Source organism: Sceloporus occidentalis, unplaced genomic scaffold, assembly GCF_023333645.1.
Source record: "Sceloporus occidentalis isolate IW3139 unplaced genomic scaffold, rSceOcc1.0.p SCAF_92, whole genome shotgun sequence".
Classification (NCBI taxonomy): Eukaryota; Metazoa; Chordata; class Lepidosauria; order Squamata; family Phrynosomatidae; genus Sceloporus; species Sceloporus occidentalis.
Genome location: NW_028317072.1, coordinates 3,476,494 through 3,493,238, shown reverse-complemented (window position 1 = coordinate 3,493,238; position 16,745 = coordinate 3,476,494). Strand labels below are relative to the sequence as shown.

Sequence of the window (16,745 nt, the reverse complement as noted above, 5' to 3'; positions counted from 1 at the left end):
CATTCTGTAAGACTCTAGGCAATCACAAATGGATAAAAACAAGGATACTATACCATGATGCTATCCGGAACTGTTCTGTAAAACAAGAACCAGGTCACACCTGCATTTTGTACCTGTACTGTTCATCTAGTACAGAAACTACAGTTTTGAGTTTTCTACTCATGATCTTGCCAATTCATTCCAAAGAGAAGAACAAACCAAACAAGAGAAGATGACACAATATGGACTTTTTGTTCAAACAATGTATTAGGTAAGAAAACTTTTTTTAAGAAAGCAGAACAAACCTACAATTTCCCACAGAGATAAAGACATTCCACATACATTTCTTCATTTAGAAGGCTATCGTATTGATTTTATCTGGTACTGGAGGCATTGCTAATGGCCATGAAAGATGAATAAAATGTTCCAACAGGTGACAAGGCTCGTCCAAGCTCACCTCCTTTTCCTTATGACCCAGCATTTCCTATATCCATTTGAAATGTCTGGGTTTCAATCCTTGGGTAAGTCCACCTCTTCTTTAGAACAGACTTAGGATCCACATAAATTTCATAGGTCAGATGCAATGTCTCCAATATCACATTTGCCTGGGTATAGCTTCATCTCTTCTTAACAACAAGAGACAATGTTTATTTAAAGGACACAATAGAGAGAGAGAGAAAGAGACAGAGAGAGTTAGGTCTGTTTATTTTGGAAATGGGACAGTGATGTTGGCTATTTCTAGCTAAACCTAAATATAAAAACAAAATAGTGTTGATCTTCACTTTGCATGATTAAGGTCTCCTATGGCAGTGTTTACTGATTTTAATTGGCTGCTAGTTAGAGCTCTCATTAATTCATTGATGGGAAGGTGAAGCTGGAGGAGTACAAAGAAGGCCCATTTGTAAGTAGGCACATTCATGGATGGTTCTCCTAGGTCATAGCCAGTTTGTTCCATGAACCCATGCAAGTGCAGAAGACATGCAGGATTTGGTACCTATGAGAACACTGAATTCAGCATCCCAGCTTTCATATCTTATGAAAGCAAGGCTACCTGGAGGAATCTCTAAAGACAGAGTAGGATTCAGTAAGAGGAAGCCCATTACTTGCAGTAGGTGTTTGTGGTGGAATTGTGGGGGTCGGGGTAAGGTGCATTTCACCAAAATTAGAAGAAGGTAAGCCAACTCAAATAGTCTGTACTCGTGGAGGAAAAGTCTATGAAGTAGACATTAGCAATGGTACTAAATATGTTCTCCATGCACAGAAGGAGTCCTGCCTAATTACTAGACAAATCATCATGATGGCTAACCTCCAGAACTTCCAGAGGCATCTATATAATTGCTGTAGGAGACCCAGAGGGATTCTTCCTTTGTTCCTATATGCAAACATGTTTAATGCAAGTCTTAAAATTAGTTCTTCTTTTTGGTGTAGAATATATTGCATTCTTGGTGCTGTAGAATGAAGCAGCACAGTGTGTACATAACCTTAGACAAGGCTAAAGCTGAGCAATGGGAATCAAGCAGTGAAAAAACATCAAAATATCTGCCCACACACTGTTCAAGAAGAGGCTTGATGAGATAAACCCCCCTCCAGCTTGATCCTGCAGGGTGCTTCTGGTGGCCTTACACCACATTTTGGGCATCAGAAATTAAGTTAGCTCTTTGCAAGTAATGTGCCCCACTATCACCACTACCTTAACTCCTTTTGGCTGGACTTGGATTTAGGAAACTCATGGACAAGATACAATAATGCCCAAGATTACCTGACATTCATGTAAGAAAAAGATAGTTTTGTATAAAAACAGGATCCCCCCTCCTCCCCCAAATTCGAAAGCTTCCCCCAAATAAATGTTACATTTTAAAAAAGGAATAAAAGAAACAAAGGACATAAAAATATTTGTGAGACTTCAGTTCACTCTACAGGCTTCTGAAGAGAGCAGCCGTGGGTTCTACTGTACAACATAAAGAGTTATACAGAGTTTCAATATAGAGATCTTTCTATATATATATATATTATATATATATAACTATATATATGTATATATTTATAGGTATGTATACATATATATATATATATATCTTTATTTATAAAGCACCGCTTCTAAAATAGCCGTGCCTGCTTCTTCAGCTCATTCCTCTTCCACAAGGCCAGGCGATCAAATTCAGCAATGGTCATGCCAAACACCTGGTAAAATTCTTCTGGTGACAGGTGGCGCTGGAGAGAGAAGAGAGACGTTACGCTGCACAGACATTATGCTGCATCCATCCCTGTAGGAAACAGGAGGATTTGGGAGTGTCTGAAGCTTCATCTAATTTACACCCCCATATCCTTGTGTTTTATCATTTGCTCTTCCATTGTCTTTGTGTATCAAGAAGATATTGCAAGAACAAATGGTTGTTGAGTACCTCTGTGTGTGCATATGGGATGAGAGAAAGGGATCTGAACTGTTGACTATTGAGCATGAAAGGCAGCTATGATCTAGTGTGTGGGTATTGCTGTGGTACCTTTAACCATGCCACTTTGAATTTCACGATAAAAGAAAGCTGAGAGAGCAATAGAATACAATTAAAACATAAAATGCATACCGCATACTGTGACATACGGTATGTTTTATTGCGTAACCTTATAATTTGCCCAATATTAATTATGCATTTCATTTAATTATCTATACCATTATAAACTCCTTACTCTGGATCTCCAGTTAGGGGAGTGGTAAGGACCTGGGGATTTTGTTAGGACAGAAAACATATCTGTAATGCCCAGCTTCTCTCCTGTTTGGACATATAGTCTTTGAGATCTGTTCCTGCTTGATAAATGTTTATCTGGAGACACACATTACAGTGTCTTTTAAAGGAACTTTTATGCCTACTGTTTTCTGATACCTAGCAACTGGACTTTAAACATGTCCAATGGAGGAGAACCCATATGCTCCCAAAGCAGCTTACCCCTTTGTGAATATATTCTTATAGCCCGAATGTTTAATTGAAACCGACTTCTCCAATCTAAAGTCAATACGGCGTATTATATCGCTGTAACTGAATGGGAGCATTTTTTACTATAGGAATTTATATGTGTACAATAAGCAGCGTATCCACAAGGCACAACCTGTACCAGCTTTAGCTGCTGACATTCGAGTGAGCTTGTACAAAAGAAGTCTGAGCAGAAATATGGTGGCTACAGGAGAAAGTTGTGAAGCTGGAAGTCCCTTGTTCAAAGCTTGCCTCTGCTATGAGGATATGGACTAGGGGACCTTAGGGCAAGCTGCTAGCTTTCAGTTCTGCAATGTGCGGATGTTAATTCTAGCCCATTATATATTGCTGCTTTTACATTTAATGAGAATGTGAAATGATCTCAAAGTTGAAAAAAGCTATATAAATTAGGGAATACATACATTTGACTTTCTAGGTTCTTTGAATTTCAACCCCTCAAAACCCTAACCAGCATGGCCAAGGGCCAAGGCGGTTGCAAAAGCTACAGTCCACCTCTAAGATAGACACGGTTAGGTTATGAAGCATGAAAGTGTCTGCACAGAGTACACTGATACTTAATGGGCAGCAGATTGCTCTCTTGCTTTGGTCTACAAAAATGAAAACTGCACAGAAAGAACCTGATAGTACTGGGCACTGGCAGAGTATTGGCAAATTTCACTTACCTCTAGTCGAGTTCTGTCCGCATCTTTGGGCAAACGGTTCCTCCCCCTTGTTGTCACTAGAAGCAGCTCATAAGGGTATATCTGGAGAATGAGGGAGGAAAACAAAAGATGACTAGACCAGAGGTTTTTGTTCCATAAGCATGAAAAAAATTGAACATGTGAACACTGTTTTGAGGAAACTTGTAATGTCTAAGAGAAGTAGAAATGCTTTTGTTTGTTTTCTAATGCTTTGCCTTACACACTTCGATATTTTATGTGAAGATAATTTGCATATATATATGTGTGTGTGTGTACACACACACACACACACACAGAGAGAGAGTTTCCTTTATCTGAAATGCTTAGGACTAGAAGTGTTTTGGATTTCAAAGTTTTCAGATTTTGGATTATTTGAATATACATAATGAGATATATCTTTGAGATGGGACCCAAGTCCTAAACATTAAATTCATTTATGTTTGTTATAAACCTTATAAAATAGCTTGAAGTTAATTTTACACATACTATTTTAAATATTTTTTTGCCTGAAACAGTACGTCACATTGAACCATGAGAAAGCAAAGGTGTTGATATCTCAACCACCCATATGGACAACTTTTGTTTTTGGAATATTACAGATTTTGGATTTCAAGACAAGGGAGACTCAACTTGTACAATGCACTGAACATTATCTGATGTGATCAAAACTCTTGGTAAGTTGTAATTACCATTTGCACAACAAAACTGTGTGCAACCTGAAACCCAGCACAAGTGCTGATGTAGCTATTGTCTGCCAAAGGACTGAATTTCTCATGGATACCAAAATAGTTTTAGTTATTTCAGGGCATTAAATGATAAGTTATCAAGGGAAACTCTTTCTCTATAGAGCTTTTGGAAAGGGCTTTAGCTCAAAGGAAGAACACACATTTCATATGTGAAAGATCTGAGGCCTAGTTCTCCAAGTATTATTGGGGAATAACCATATGAAACCCCCAGAGCTACAGGCAGTGTAAACATGGAGCTAGACAGACCAATGGTCTGAGATGGTGTTAAGTCAGCTTCTTATGCCACTGCCACTACCCCCAGAGTGAAAGTGACATCTTCTGCCCATTCATTGCCTCCTGGATGCTGAATGTCACTCTGCAAAATCTAAAAAGGAATCAGGACATTGGCTCATACAGTTTTGTTACTATAGCAATCTTTAGGTCAAAAATCACCTGATGGCACCAAGGCCCAATAGCTTTTGCTGACAGAGACCAGGAGAATGTTTGCCTTAGGATTCAGGTCAGATAAATGTTTCACATCAACAGGAGAGAATGAATGTTCCTTTCTATTTGCCACTGCCTATCTTCAGAGTAGGAGGGAGAAGTCTCAAGTATGACAGCAAAGCAGTTTCCAGCAAAAGATGGGGCTGAAAGCTAAAAGTAGCAGGTTGCAACAAACTTCTATGTTCGTCCCTCTCAGTTGCTGTGTGCCTTCAAGTTGTTTCTGACTTATGACAACACTAAGGTGAACCTATCATAGGGTTTTCTGGGGCTGAGAGTGTGTAATTTGCCCAAGGTCACCCAGTGGGTTTCCATGGTTGAGTGCAGAACTGAACCCTTATCTCCATAATTCAACTTGTTGGAAAATTTCAGCATTTTCTTCCTCACTTTGCTATTTAGAGCAAGTGAGGTTTAGGCATTTCCTGCATGTCAAACTTGGTTGTCTTTTTTCATCTAAACCTCCCATTTAGTCTCTACTATCTTTGACCTGCATGGGAATAAGTAACTTTTATAACCAAATAAGCAATCTATGCAATCACAGTAACTTCCTTTTGGACATTAGTCACACAAGAGATTCTCTTCTCCTTGTCAGTTGCTATCTTCTTCTTCTCCTATCTCTCTCCTTTGGAAGGATGATGAGATTAAATCTTTCTCTTTTATCTGATCTATTCATTATCTAGTTAGGATGTAGGATCTCCAAGCATATGTAAATTCAAAGCCATTAGTAAATGTATTTGTCTTGTTTGTTTTGAGTCAGTCTCAGTTCAGGGAAGCAGTGTCAGGCTGGGGCATGCATTTCCCCCTATTCTTCTAAAGAAGGCCAATTTCTAACAGATTTAGCTTTGATATTTTTGATATTTAAATATTTTGTTTACTAAACATAGGCTGAAATTTTATTAAAATTTAATTCCCAACACAACACTCAAATCACTATACCACCTCATTCTTTTTTCACTGATAGCTTCCTCAAATGTCACTCCACTTCCCCCATTGTTACAAATTTCATATGGCAAACTGCACTGTATAAAATTTAACTTCTGGCTGAAGAATGTTAGAAACTCTATAAACACAAGAGCTACATAGTGAGCCCTTGGTATTGGCTGGGCTTTTGTTCCAGAACCCTCTATGGATAACAAAATCCATGGATGCTTAAGTCACATTATATACAACAGCATAGTAAAATGGTGTCCCTTAAAGGTTTGCTTTTTGGATTTTAAAGAATATTTTAAAGCCATAGATGGCTGAATCCATGGATGTAGAATCCATGGATATAAAGAGCTAACTGTAGAGGAAGATGCTAGGACCACTGAGAAACACTATCCAAACAGGAACTCATAAAAGTACTATAGGTAGCATGCAGGGCAAGATATTTTCTTTTCGTTCATGTTCCATATGGCTTCTGTGGATTGATATTCAGAATTCCAGAACAGTTTAGTCTAGAATTCTACAGGATTCCTGGGAAGTATTACCTTGTATTCTGTAAGAGATGAGAAAAAAGAGAAACAGACAGATAGGTCATTCTCTGATCTTTTTTTAAAAACATCATTTAGCAATCTTCCGAATTTGCAAACTGTTAGATCTAGTAGTGAAAACTAAGAATCAGTGTGATCTGGTGGTATCTGTAATATTGGACATTTGTAGACTCGTGATATATGATACTCTGTACACACTCTGTTCTAGATAAAATATAAAGCTGTCCCTTTAGCTTTATATTTATCTTGGTTCTTGGTGATGAAAAGCTAAACAAGACAAGATAGAAGTGCTATTGATCTGTAGGAAAACCACACTGTGATTGGGATAGCAATCTTCTCTGGATGGGGTTGCTCTCTTTCTGAAAGATCATGTTTACAGCTTCAGGTGTTCTTGAATCCAACATTACTCCCGGGAAGGCAGGTTGCTGCGATGGCCAGGAATGTTTTTGCTTAGCTTCAGTTGGTATGTCAGCTGAGCCCTTTGTTGGAGAAGGCAGGTCTGGTTACAGTCATTCATGCCAAAGTTACCTTTTTATTTGTTGTTGTTATATGCCTTCAAGTAGATGCTGACTTATGGCAACCCTAATGGAGAATTTTCCTGGCTAGACTTCTTCAGAGGTTTCCCACTGCCTTCCTCTAAGGCTGAAAGAGTGCCACTTGCCAAGGGTCACCCAGTGGGTTTCTGTGCTTCTGTCCCTCCCATTCCTCCAGCCTCACTAAACTAAGCAGTGATTTGAACTCTGATCTCCTAGTGTCCTGGTCCAACCATCAAACAACTGCACCATACTGGCTGTATGCCTACTAATTGGCAATGCATATATGTCTTTTGAGCCATCTGTCTAGAAGCACCCTATTGGTTTTTGGGAGGGCCACTGAGCTACACAGAGGCTGAAACCTCATCTGCTCATCACTAGAAATACTACTGAGCCTCCTGCTTGTTTCTGAGACTTCACCAGACACTGACTGTACATTTTCAAGCCCATAGTCACCTAGCCATGGAAGCTAGAAATTTGGGGGAAATTTTAGTTAAAAGCCCATTGATTCCAGTGGAGGGACGTAAGCATGTACATTTAAAAAGCACATGTCAACTTGAAATGAATGGAAATTAAAATAGTATATTTATGGCTGGGTCCAACTTTCACTTAAAACTGAAATAACTCAGTGTGGGCCTCTGGGCCCAATACCAAAATCTGTGGTTATCCTATGCTTGCAGTACAGTGTTGTATTCCATATTCCTGGTTAAGATAAAACCATAAATGATTGTTGTATTGGCTTTGACCTTAAAACTGATTTCACCGAGGCCTGAAATCCAAGCTACAATAACCTATCTGTTATTCTGTTGCATTGCTCCATTAATTTGTTTAAAAGATGCCGGGAAACCATTTTTCTCTCTCTAGAAAACCTTGATGTATAGCAAGAATGACCTCTTGTAGGAACAAATCTCTTGAACAAGGTGCCCCTCACCCCAATCTTTTGTTCTCAAGTTCTTCTACTCACCTCGCATCCCCCAGTTGACAGCATTTGTGCTGTCATAGTGGAAAAGCTCAGCGCTGGGAGGCTGCAAAGGGAAAAAAAACAGTAGAGAGAAAAGAGCAATCAGCACAGGGGATAATTCCATTAATGGTCCCTCTGCTCTTCTTAGAGTGGATTCCATTAAGGGGTGCCCAGAAGGAGGCATTCCTAAATGTTTGCCAGTAAGTGAGTGCAGCATGAGTAGAGATTAGTCAGAGGAGTATCATAAAAGCCAAAAAGTCAGCCTCCTAAGCCACTTTTTGAGAAAAATATTGACAATACTATTTATTTGTCTATCTAGCAGTTGTATCTATACCCCACATTTCTCCCAAAGAGTTCAGCCCACCATACAGGACTCCCCCCACCCCCAACAATGCTATGAGGCAAGTCAAACTGAGAGAGATTGACCCAAAGTGAGTGACTAGAAGCTGAAAGTGCCAAGTGCTAGTCCAACACTCTAAGCACTTCACTCTGTCTCTATATGACAGAAATATCACAATTGTTTCATCTTCAGAAAAACTCTGTGAGGTAAGTTAGGCTGGCAGCCACTGCATCAGGTCTCCAGAATCATGCACTAACATATTCTATAGCTACTGCCAGCCTGATGAAATGGTGCCTCTGCTCTTCTTAGAGTGGACATCTTGTTACCTGAGATGGGCAAGATGATCCCCCTCCCTGGTACTCATTCCATGCTACAGAAGTTGAGTGGACTAGCAAAAGAATACAAATGTAATCAATGGGATAGACTCCCCTATTCTACCTGAAGGATGCAGATTAGTTGTGTTTGGGGGAGAGCAATGCAAACCAGGGTCCTTGGTTCAAAAAACAAATTATTCCAACTCCTTGCCATCAGGCCAACCTACCCCAGCAATGACACTACCTAGGGAAGCAACCTCATTTTTCTAATGGTAGTGATGACCTTTTTCCAAGGAAGTATTACATGTGCTGTATTTCTTACCAAGGTTTGGGTAAATATGACCACTTTAGTTTCATTTAACTACTACTTGTCCTGTGAGCCTTAGGCTTGACAGTAGACCCTCTTTCCCCATTCCAGTGCAATAGAAATGTTATATAGAGGCCCAGATTCTTCTGCTCCAGTTGGGCCCAAGAGGCTTGGCTGTGATATCCTAGGTCCCTCGTTCTTAATGGGAATCTAATCTGCTTCTATCTTCTCAGAGTATTTCCACAGCAACTGCCTCCCAGCCCTAAACCCCCTTGGCATGACGTGAATACCAAGGAAGGAGGACACAGTCTTCACTTTTGCTGCTGGTAGTGAGGATTGCCAAAGCTTAATGATAACAATAATTTCTTGGGCTCTTCAGCAAACAGGCATGCTCTCTATGAGTCAAAAGAGGAACTGTCACTCAAAAAGGAATGATCAGAAATGGCAGTGCCTAGTGGCTGAGAATCTATTGGCATTCTTACCCTGTGCAGCCCATTCCGTCTGTAAGCAGGAAGCGAGGCAGATTTCGAAATGAGGGGATCTGAGAAAGAAATAAAAGAAGAGCAAGCTTTACACCCTGGAAATCAGGAGAGACCTGGCTTGCTTGCTAAGAAAAGTCTCAGTGAGAAGGGCCTTTCATGTCCAAAAACAGTGGTGCAGTCGTCCCTCAACATTTGTGGCTTTGGGATTTGCGGATTTGATTATTTGTGAGTCCCTAGCTGTGTGTGCACACACTCCTGCCCCTCTGTCCCTCCCAGGCTTTTCCCCTGTGAAGGAGGGAAAAGCCGAGGACAGAGAGAACAGCTGGGAGGGTGTGCGTATACTGCTCTTGGCCATTGGAAGGAGGAAGAAAAAAAGTGTGATTTCTTTGCACTGGTAGCTAACACTGTTACTGATATTTTTATCTTGCACTTCTTCTACAGAGGTCATGACAGTGTGGACAGTTCTTTCATCATTTTATATTCACAGTAATCTGTGAGCTAGGTTTAGGCTGAGAAAGAATGGCAGGTCCACAAGTGACCCAGTGAACCTTCTGGGTGATTAAGGATTTCAGCCTAGGTCTTCCTTGCCCTATCAACACTTTAACCATTACGCCACACAGATGGCTCTCCCTGAGTGGTCAAAATACTTCACTGGAGGTATACTAAAGATAGTTGCTCAGCAAAATCCAAATGGGCCCCCTGCCCCATGATGGTAAAAATACACTACTGAAAACTAAATAATGGCTAGTACTCTGCCTGTACTGGTACTTCAAAATCTCTTTCTTGAGACGGGCCACCTCACAATGTCTAATAAGGAGCTGGTCCTCTCGCTAGGCTCTCCCCTTGATGTATGCATGGATATACTTACTAAAAATTTCACATCAATACACAAATACACAAACATAACCACTTAATGAAAGTGTCATCTATAGGATTTCTACTTTTCCCACCCCTCTATTTTAGATAATATACTCTTCCACAGAATAGGTTGCTCTAGACTCACAGACTCCCAATACATGCAGGGCTCTTTTTCTAAATAGAGGCTGGAGAAAGAGATACACATACCACTGTCTGCTAGGTAATGTGTCCGGGGTGCTATAAGGGGAGACAAAACAAGAGGTCAGGCATGCCTTTGGACATATTTTTCACTGGACTGTGGTTCTGGGTGTAGCCTAAGGGCTGACTGACATAGGCAAGATCTACATAGTTATGTATGTACATAAACCTGTGAAGGAAGGTTTGTGTAAACAAGTGACACAGCTGTGCAATTATAATTGTGGAAATGTCTACTCACTATCTCCATGTTTGGTTACGCCAGGAATAAACAATCTCCACAGATGCAAGGACCACCCCTTCATATCTGTGGAGGAGTGGGGGGCAGTACATTTTGCACTACTGGTACTGTTGAATTTCTAGCTTTAATACAGCAGAGCAGCACTGAAGAAGCAGCATTTCCATTTTAAATGCAGTTTTCTCCTTGTAAACAAAGGTCCTTCTGTGCTTTATTTATAAGTAGATTTGTGCTTCCAGGATCCTTGTGTGAGTATGTAAATATGATATGTAAACAAGATATGTGTGGAGTGCTCGCTTGGTGAGAACACAAGAGAGAGCCTTCTTGGTGGCTGCTCCCACCCTCTGGAACGACTTTTTGCAAGAGGCTAGACTGCCCCCCTCCCTGCTTGCCTTTCGAAGGGAGGCTAAGATGTTTTTATTTAAGCAAGTGTTAAAAACATATATATAAAAGCATGCCACAGTGATTTTTATACTTGAGCATGTGTATTGCCTTTTAACTTTTGTTATATTTTTAATGAAATTTTACATTACTTTTGGATTATTTTAATTGTTTTAAATTTTATTTTAATGTTTTTTTAAATTTGTGAGCAACACTTCAGGGAGAAAGGTGGCATATAAATGAAACAAACAAATAAACAAACTTTTTTGCGATTGTGTTATTTTTCCCAACCAGGTTTTCAAAGTATCAGGCATCCCATTTTTGGCCAAGAAATGAATAATGCCAAATATTCTTTCCATCCCTAGTTGGATGTTTTCAGTTCCTCTTCCTGTTTTTGAGATGAAGAATAATGATCTTGTCTGGCTTTCTGACTGGTGTGTCTTGTAAGTATTCCATGGCTACACTAAGATTTTTGGGCCATTAATTTATAATAAGATTACAGAGTAGTGCTATACATAGCTTGCTATATAATTCTGAGTCTCAAATTATTGCCATACCAGGATTTTTATTGTTTATACATTTATTATCAGGTTTCCTTGTTGTTGTTTAGCATAGTTTACACTAAGATTTTTCCCTTGTAGTTCTCTATAGAGAAATAAGTGATCCTTCAATTGCGCTCTCTCTCTCTCTCTCTCTCTCTCTCTCTGCTCATGTAGGCAGGTGCTTAAGTCTACCTCCACTAGCCATTTTCACGTTGAACATGTCCCTACATCTTTCCTACCATGGAGAGTAAAACAGATTCACAGGAACTAATTATGAACAGAAAAACAGCTGGAGTTAAACAACTCATCTTCCATTTCTCTCTTCAAAGTTGTAGCCTCCCAAGGCTACTTTTAAAAAAAAGTTGTAGAAAAAGGTATGCAATTGCTTGCCATGTGAGGTTCAGCCTTTAATGATTAAAAAAGGCTGCTGCTCAACTGTTGATGGTGTCACCTAGGGGGCAGCAGCCACCACTGTAGGATCCCACCCACATTTCCTTTGCATGAGGGGAAAAATGATAGGTGGAATAAGGCAGCAGTTCATCCACGATTAATAAAATATTTCTTTAGAGTCTGGTTGATAGGATGCCCTAGGGAATGCTATAGTGTGAGAGCGTACGTGTGTAAGGAGGCATGTATGTTAAGCCTGGAATTCATACCCAGATAAACAGAGATATACAAGCATGTGGACACACATTCAGGGTGAATTACACAGGCAATCAGATAAATTTCAGTATCTTAGAATGCATAATTCTGGCAAGCCCCATTTTATTCTCAGACTTATCTATGACTGCAACACTAGATGGCAGCACAATGAATATCCACTTAACTCCCGAAGTGTAAAAACCTGTCCAGACATAGCATCTTTGCTTTGTACAACAACAAATAGCGAATATCTCCAACAAACAATCTTTCCTAACATCTACACAGCTAATGGCTGAAGTAAAATCCTCACTAAGTAGGTATAAAAGACAAAAGTGGCTGAGAAACAGTTAATTTTATAAACTTTATAAGCCACGCAGCTGGCAAATGCTCTCACAGATCATTTATGATCATAAAACCACAAACAGTTGTTAACTGCCCTCAAGTCGACCTTGACTCATGGTGACCCAATGGATAAGACATTTCTGAGACCCCTTGTCCTCCACTGCTCCACTCTGATTCTGCAGGCTCAGGCCCTTGGCCTCCCTGATCAAGTCTAAGGCGGGATACAGACGGGCAAAAAGGGGTGTGTTCATGACGTCATGAAGGTATAGCCTTCAGACGGCCCTTACCTGAATGCCGCCATGAACACGCCGCCCGCACGCCCCAAGCGGGAAGAAGCGGCATTAAAAAGGTGCTGCTTTTCCCCGCTTCTTTTCTATATACTGCGCAACTGCGCAGCTCCGTCTATAAGCTGCTGCACTGGTACGCCAGAATTGTTACGCCGCTAATTTAAGTTGCCCATTTAAAAGCTCCATGTCAGCTGCGTCACATAATGAGTCGGGGTCCTGGAACATGCGCAGTTTGCACCAAGGCTCTAATTAGAGCGTCAGATGCCATGCAGATATGGAAGCTGCAGTACAGCTGCACTCTATTTTAATGCTCGTAACCCTAACCCTAACCCTAACCCTAACCCTAGAGCAACATGTACGCATGCGCTGCTAGAATTGTGGAAAGTTTGGAATTTAAAGTGAACCCCTACACACATTCCTGTGCCATTTTCACCTAACAATAAAAAACCCCTAAAACTTTAAATATTTACATATGTACAAGGGAGGTGATGGGGGATGGCAGGGGGACAGCGGTGGCAGCGGCGACAGCTGTGGCTGTGCATTGCAGATTCAGCAAGAGCGTGGGGACCAAAGGAGAGGAGGCATCCATGATGCTGGTGACACTACCAATGTGCAAGCGGACAAGGATGCCAATACCAGCTGATCACCAGCTGGCAGGAGACCACCATTGTTCTTGGGCAGGGCGAGGGAAAAAGTTTAAATGGGCCTGGGCGCTTTAAATGTGCACATAGGCTTTCTGCCGCCGGTGCTGAGCGCCACAGCTGCGCAGCTGTGCATCCACCAGCCGGCAAAAGGAAAAAAAAAGCCCCGTTTTTGGCCGCCCGTGCAGAAGCTGCCTCTCTCTTTGCAGCGTCCTCCGAGGCGGCGGTATGGAAACTGCGGGTCAGAAACGGCCCCAGGTGAGGCGTCTTCACTGCCCCCCATGTGGAAGCCCCATACACCTGAGCCACGCCCCTGGGGCAGGCGGTCTGGAGGCTCCGTATTCAGCAGAATACACCTCCAAGACGTCTTCCCCTGCCCATCTGTACCCCACCTAAGTATCTGGCATGTGGCCTTCCTCTCTTTTTACTCTGTCCACGTTCCCCAGCATCATTGTCTTTTCTAATGTATTGTGCCTTCTCTTGATGTGGCCAAAGTAACAGTCTCAGTTTAGTCATCCTGGCTTTTAGGGAGAGTTGAGGCTTGATCCATTCCAGGACCCATTTGTCTTTTTGGCTGTCCATTGTATCCTCAGCACTCTAGCAACATCTTTCAAATGAGTTGATTTTCTTTCTATCAGCTTTCTTCACTATCCAGCTCTCAAATCTGTACATGATGATGGGGAATACAATGGCTTGGACTATCCTAATTTTAGTGTTCAGAATTATATCTTTGCACTTTAGAATCTTGTCCACTGCTATCATAGTTGCCCTTCCCAATCCTAGAAGATTATCGCACCGGGGTTAAAACGTTCCCCGGTGCATTCTAACGTGCCTGCTAGAATCTAGAATATGGCATTTTATGTAAACAGGTTTAATAAATAGGATGATACTGTGCAACCTTGCCTGACCCCTTTGCCTATTGGGAACCATTCTGTTTCTCCATATTCCATTCTAATGGCAGCCTCTTGTCCTGAGTACAGGTTATGCATCAGGACAATCAGATGTTGTGACACTCCCATTTCTCTAAAAGCAAGCCATAGCTTTTTGTGATCTATGCAGCACATGCAGATTTTCTTCTGGAATTTCCTGGTGTACTCCATTATCTATTGAATTTAATCCCAAGTGCTGCTTCCTTTTCTGAATCTAGTTTGCGCCTCTGGGATTTCTTGCTTCATGTATGGTAGGAATCTTTGTTGCAGAATTTTGAGTGTGGCTTTGCTTGTATGGGAAATTAGTGCAATGGTTCTGCAATTACTGTAATCTTTTGCGTTTCCATTTTTGTGGATGGTAATATATATTGACTGCTTTCACAGATCTTGTGGAAAAGCTCTCATCCCTTTTTTGTTGTCAGCACCTATATTTCTGCATTGATTGTTGTAGCAATTCTCTTTGTCCTTGTGTAATCATTGGACAGTAGCATTCATAGTTCGAATTGTGTTTCTGTCTCCCTTTTCTTTTGCTTTTCGCAATCTATTTTTTTTAAAAAAACCCACCAAAACAACAACAACAAAAAATAAAGGCATACTATTTCAATTTCAAAATATTAAGAATTCAAGGTTCTGAAAGTCAGCAATAAAGCTTGTAATGAAAAGGAAAAAAAGAAGAACAAATGCCTATTGCCAATCAAGGAAAGTCTCAATGCCAGGTGGATTTATCTAAGGAAGGTATTCTGTATGTGAAGATCCATTATGGAGAAGACGTCTTCCCTGCTGCCACCCTTTTTACCACGGGGAAGGATCTACTTCAATATATCCCTTCACTTTTGCTTTAGCCAACAACTCTCTCAAACCTGACATAAAAATACTGCTGCCTTTTTGCTCTTGCTCTGTAAAGAGCTGAGGAGTGGTTCTCTGGCAAGGGAATGTTGGTGGGCAGGCAAAGAGCTTGAGACAGGGATGTAAATTTACAGTTACTTTGAACAAGAAAGCTCTGAATCAAGAGAAATCACTCCCTGTAGAAACCTGTCCAACCCTTCTTAACATCTTCATTTCCACTGCAGTCCTCTTTTCCGCAGTCTCACAATCCCTGCCTATGAATGTTGTATCAAGAAAATAAAAATCTAGCTGCAACCAACACAACCACAGGGGAAAAAACCAAAGAGTTCTGATTGAAGCCAGTTCTTCCAGGAGGATAAGAGAGCTTTGTCTCTTCTAGTCATCCTGGTAGCTGTTGAAGGGAAGCTTTTTCCAGCGCTATGGGCTATGGGCATCAAGGTGAATTTACAATATGTCACAATTATTCTGCCTTCCTTGTTACACTCCCCACAAGCCATAATTGTTAACTCCGCCACACCATAGTGACTGATGGCCCATAAAAAGACAACCTGTCTATGCCATGAGTTCTGAGCAGCTGGCCCTCTGCTGGTAGGCTAGGGAGATGTGGCTCTTTCCTTCTGCTGTTACTTACAACCATTTAAGGAGCTTTCATAGCCAGCTGTATGAAGAGCTTCTCGACTGCCGGCTGAGCTGCGGGGTGGCGTCCAAGGGTCAGCATAGGAATTGGATCGGGCCTTCATTTCTTCCTTCAGTATCAATCTGCCAATCCCTGTGTGGATCTGGACATCACAAGAAGTTAAGAAAAGGAATACAATATATGCAGCACTTGAAAATAGCAAGTTACAAATGGCTAGTTTCTTGTAATTAATTATTTTCTCTAGTAAACAAGGTCCAAATACATTGCATTATGACTGTAATACAGCAATAACCTCACTCTTCTGTGGCCCATCTTTAACCTTTTAGTTAATTTTACACTTTAGCAAGGAACAGACTTACTAAATGGTAGAGAAGGAATATTACACAGTTCAAGTATTGGCTCACATTCTGCCTTATGTAGCTGCTCTTGTACTCTGCTCTGGGTGCATAGGTGATGGCAAGGTAGATGGGAGAAAAGGGAAATGGATACTTAAAAAAAAATCATACTTACAAGTAGCTAGCTAGTTTTGGTGGCTTGGAGATATAACTGAAACTAACTACTTTCTTAAAAAGCAATTTTCCAAGCTCTGGAAACATGAAGGCCATTTCTTATTTCTTCTTCTTCTTCTTCTTCTTCTTATTATTATTAAACTTTATTTCTAAAGTGCTGTAATTATACAAAGTCAGCTTTCCCTGTGTAAATTCAGCATTACTAAGGTTAGTATGTACTTAAATAATTTGCATCTCACATTTTCCTAAAGATACATGCAGGTCTGGCAAAAATAAAACAACACAAAACAGCATAAATGCAATAAACGATAATAACCAAAGAGATGAGATAGCATCACTGTTTACATGATGCCCAGGAATCTGCACCTACAAAATCCAATGAATTCAGTCCAGTGAGGGCAGTAAATCCACCCCTGA

General features: G+C 40.8%; 1 protein-coding gene across 6 annotated transcripts in view; it reads right to left on the bottom strand.

Moving 5' to 3' along the window:
• Positions 1-238: 238 nt before the first annotated feature.
• Positions 239-16,745, bottom strand: part of LOC149284485 (actin-binding LIM protein 3) — a 204,387-nt gene continuing 187,880 nt past the window's right edge. For 5 of the 6 annotated variants that reach the window (XM_089496684.1, XM_089496685.1, XM_089496686.1 and 2 more), the window contains 5 exons: positions 15,814-15,961; positions 10,347-10,376; positions 9,282-9,340; positions 7,842-7,902; positions 4,027-6,349 (listed from right to left, as the gene is read on the bottom strand). In XM_089496684.1, the coding sequence (XP_089352810.1) occupies positions 6,309-6,349; positions 7,842-7,902; positions 9,282-9,340; positions 10,347-10,376; positions 15,814-15,961 (339 nt within the window). In that variant the 3' untranslated portion in view covers positions 4,027-6,308. Of the gene's footprint in view, positions 2,191-3,628; positions 3,710-4,026; positions 6,350-7,841; positions 7,903-9,281; positions 9,341-10,346; positions 10,377-15,813; positions 15,962-16,745 lie in introns of those variants that run through there. The other variant, XM_089496688.1, reaches the window with a different exon arrangement.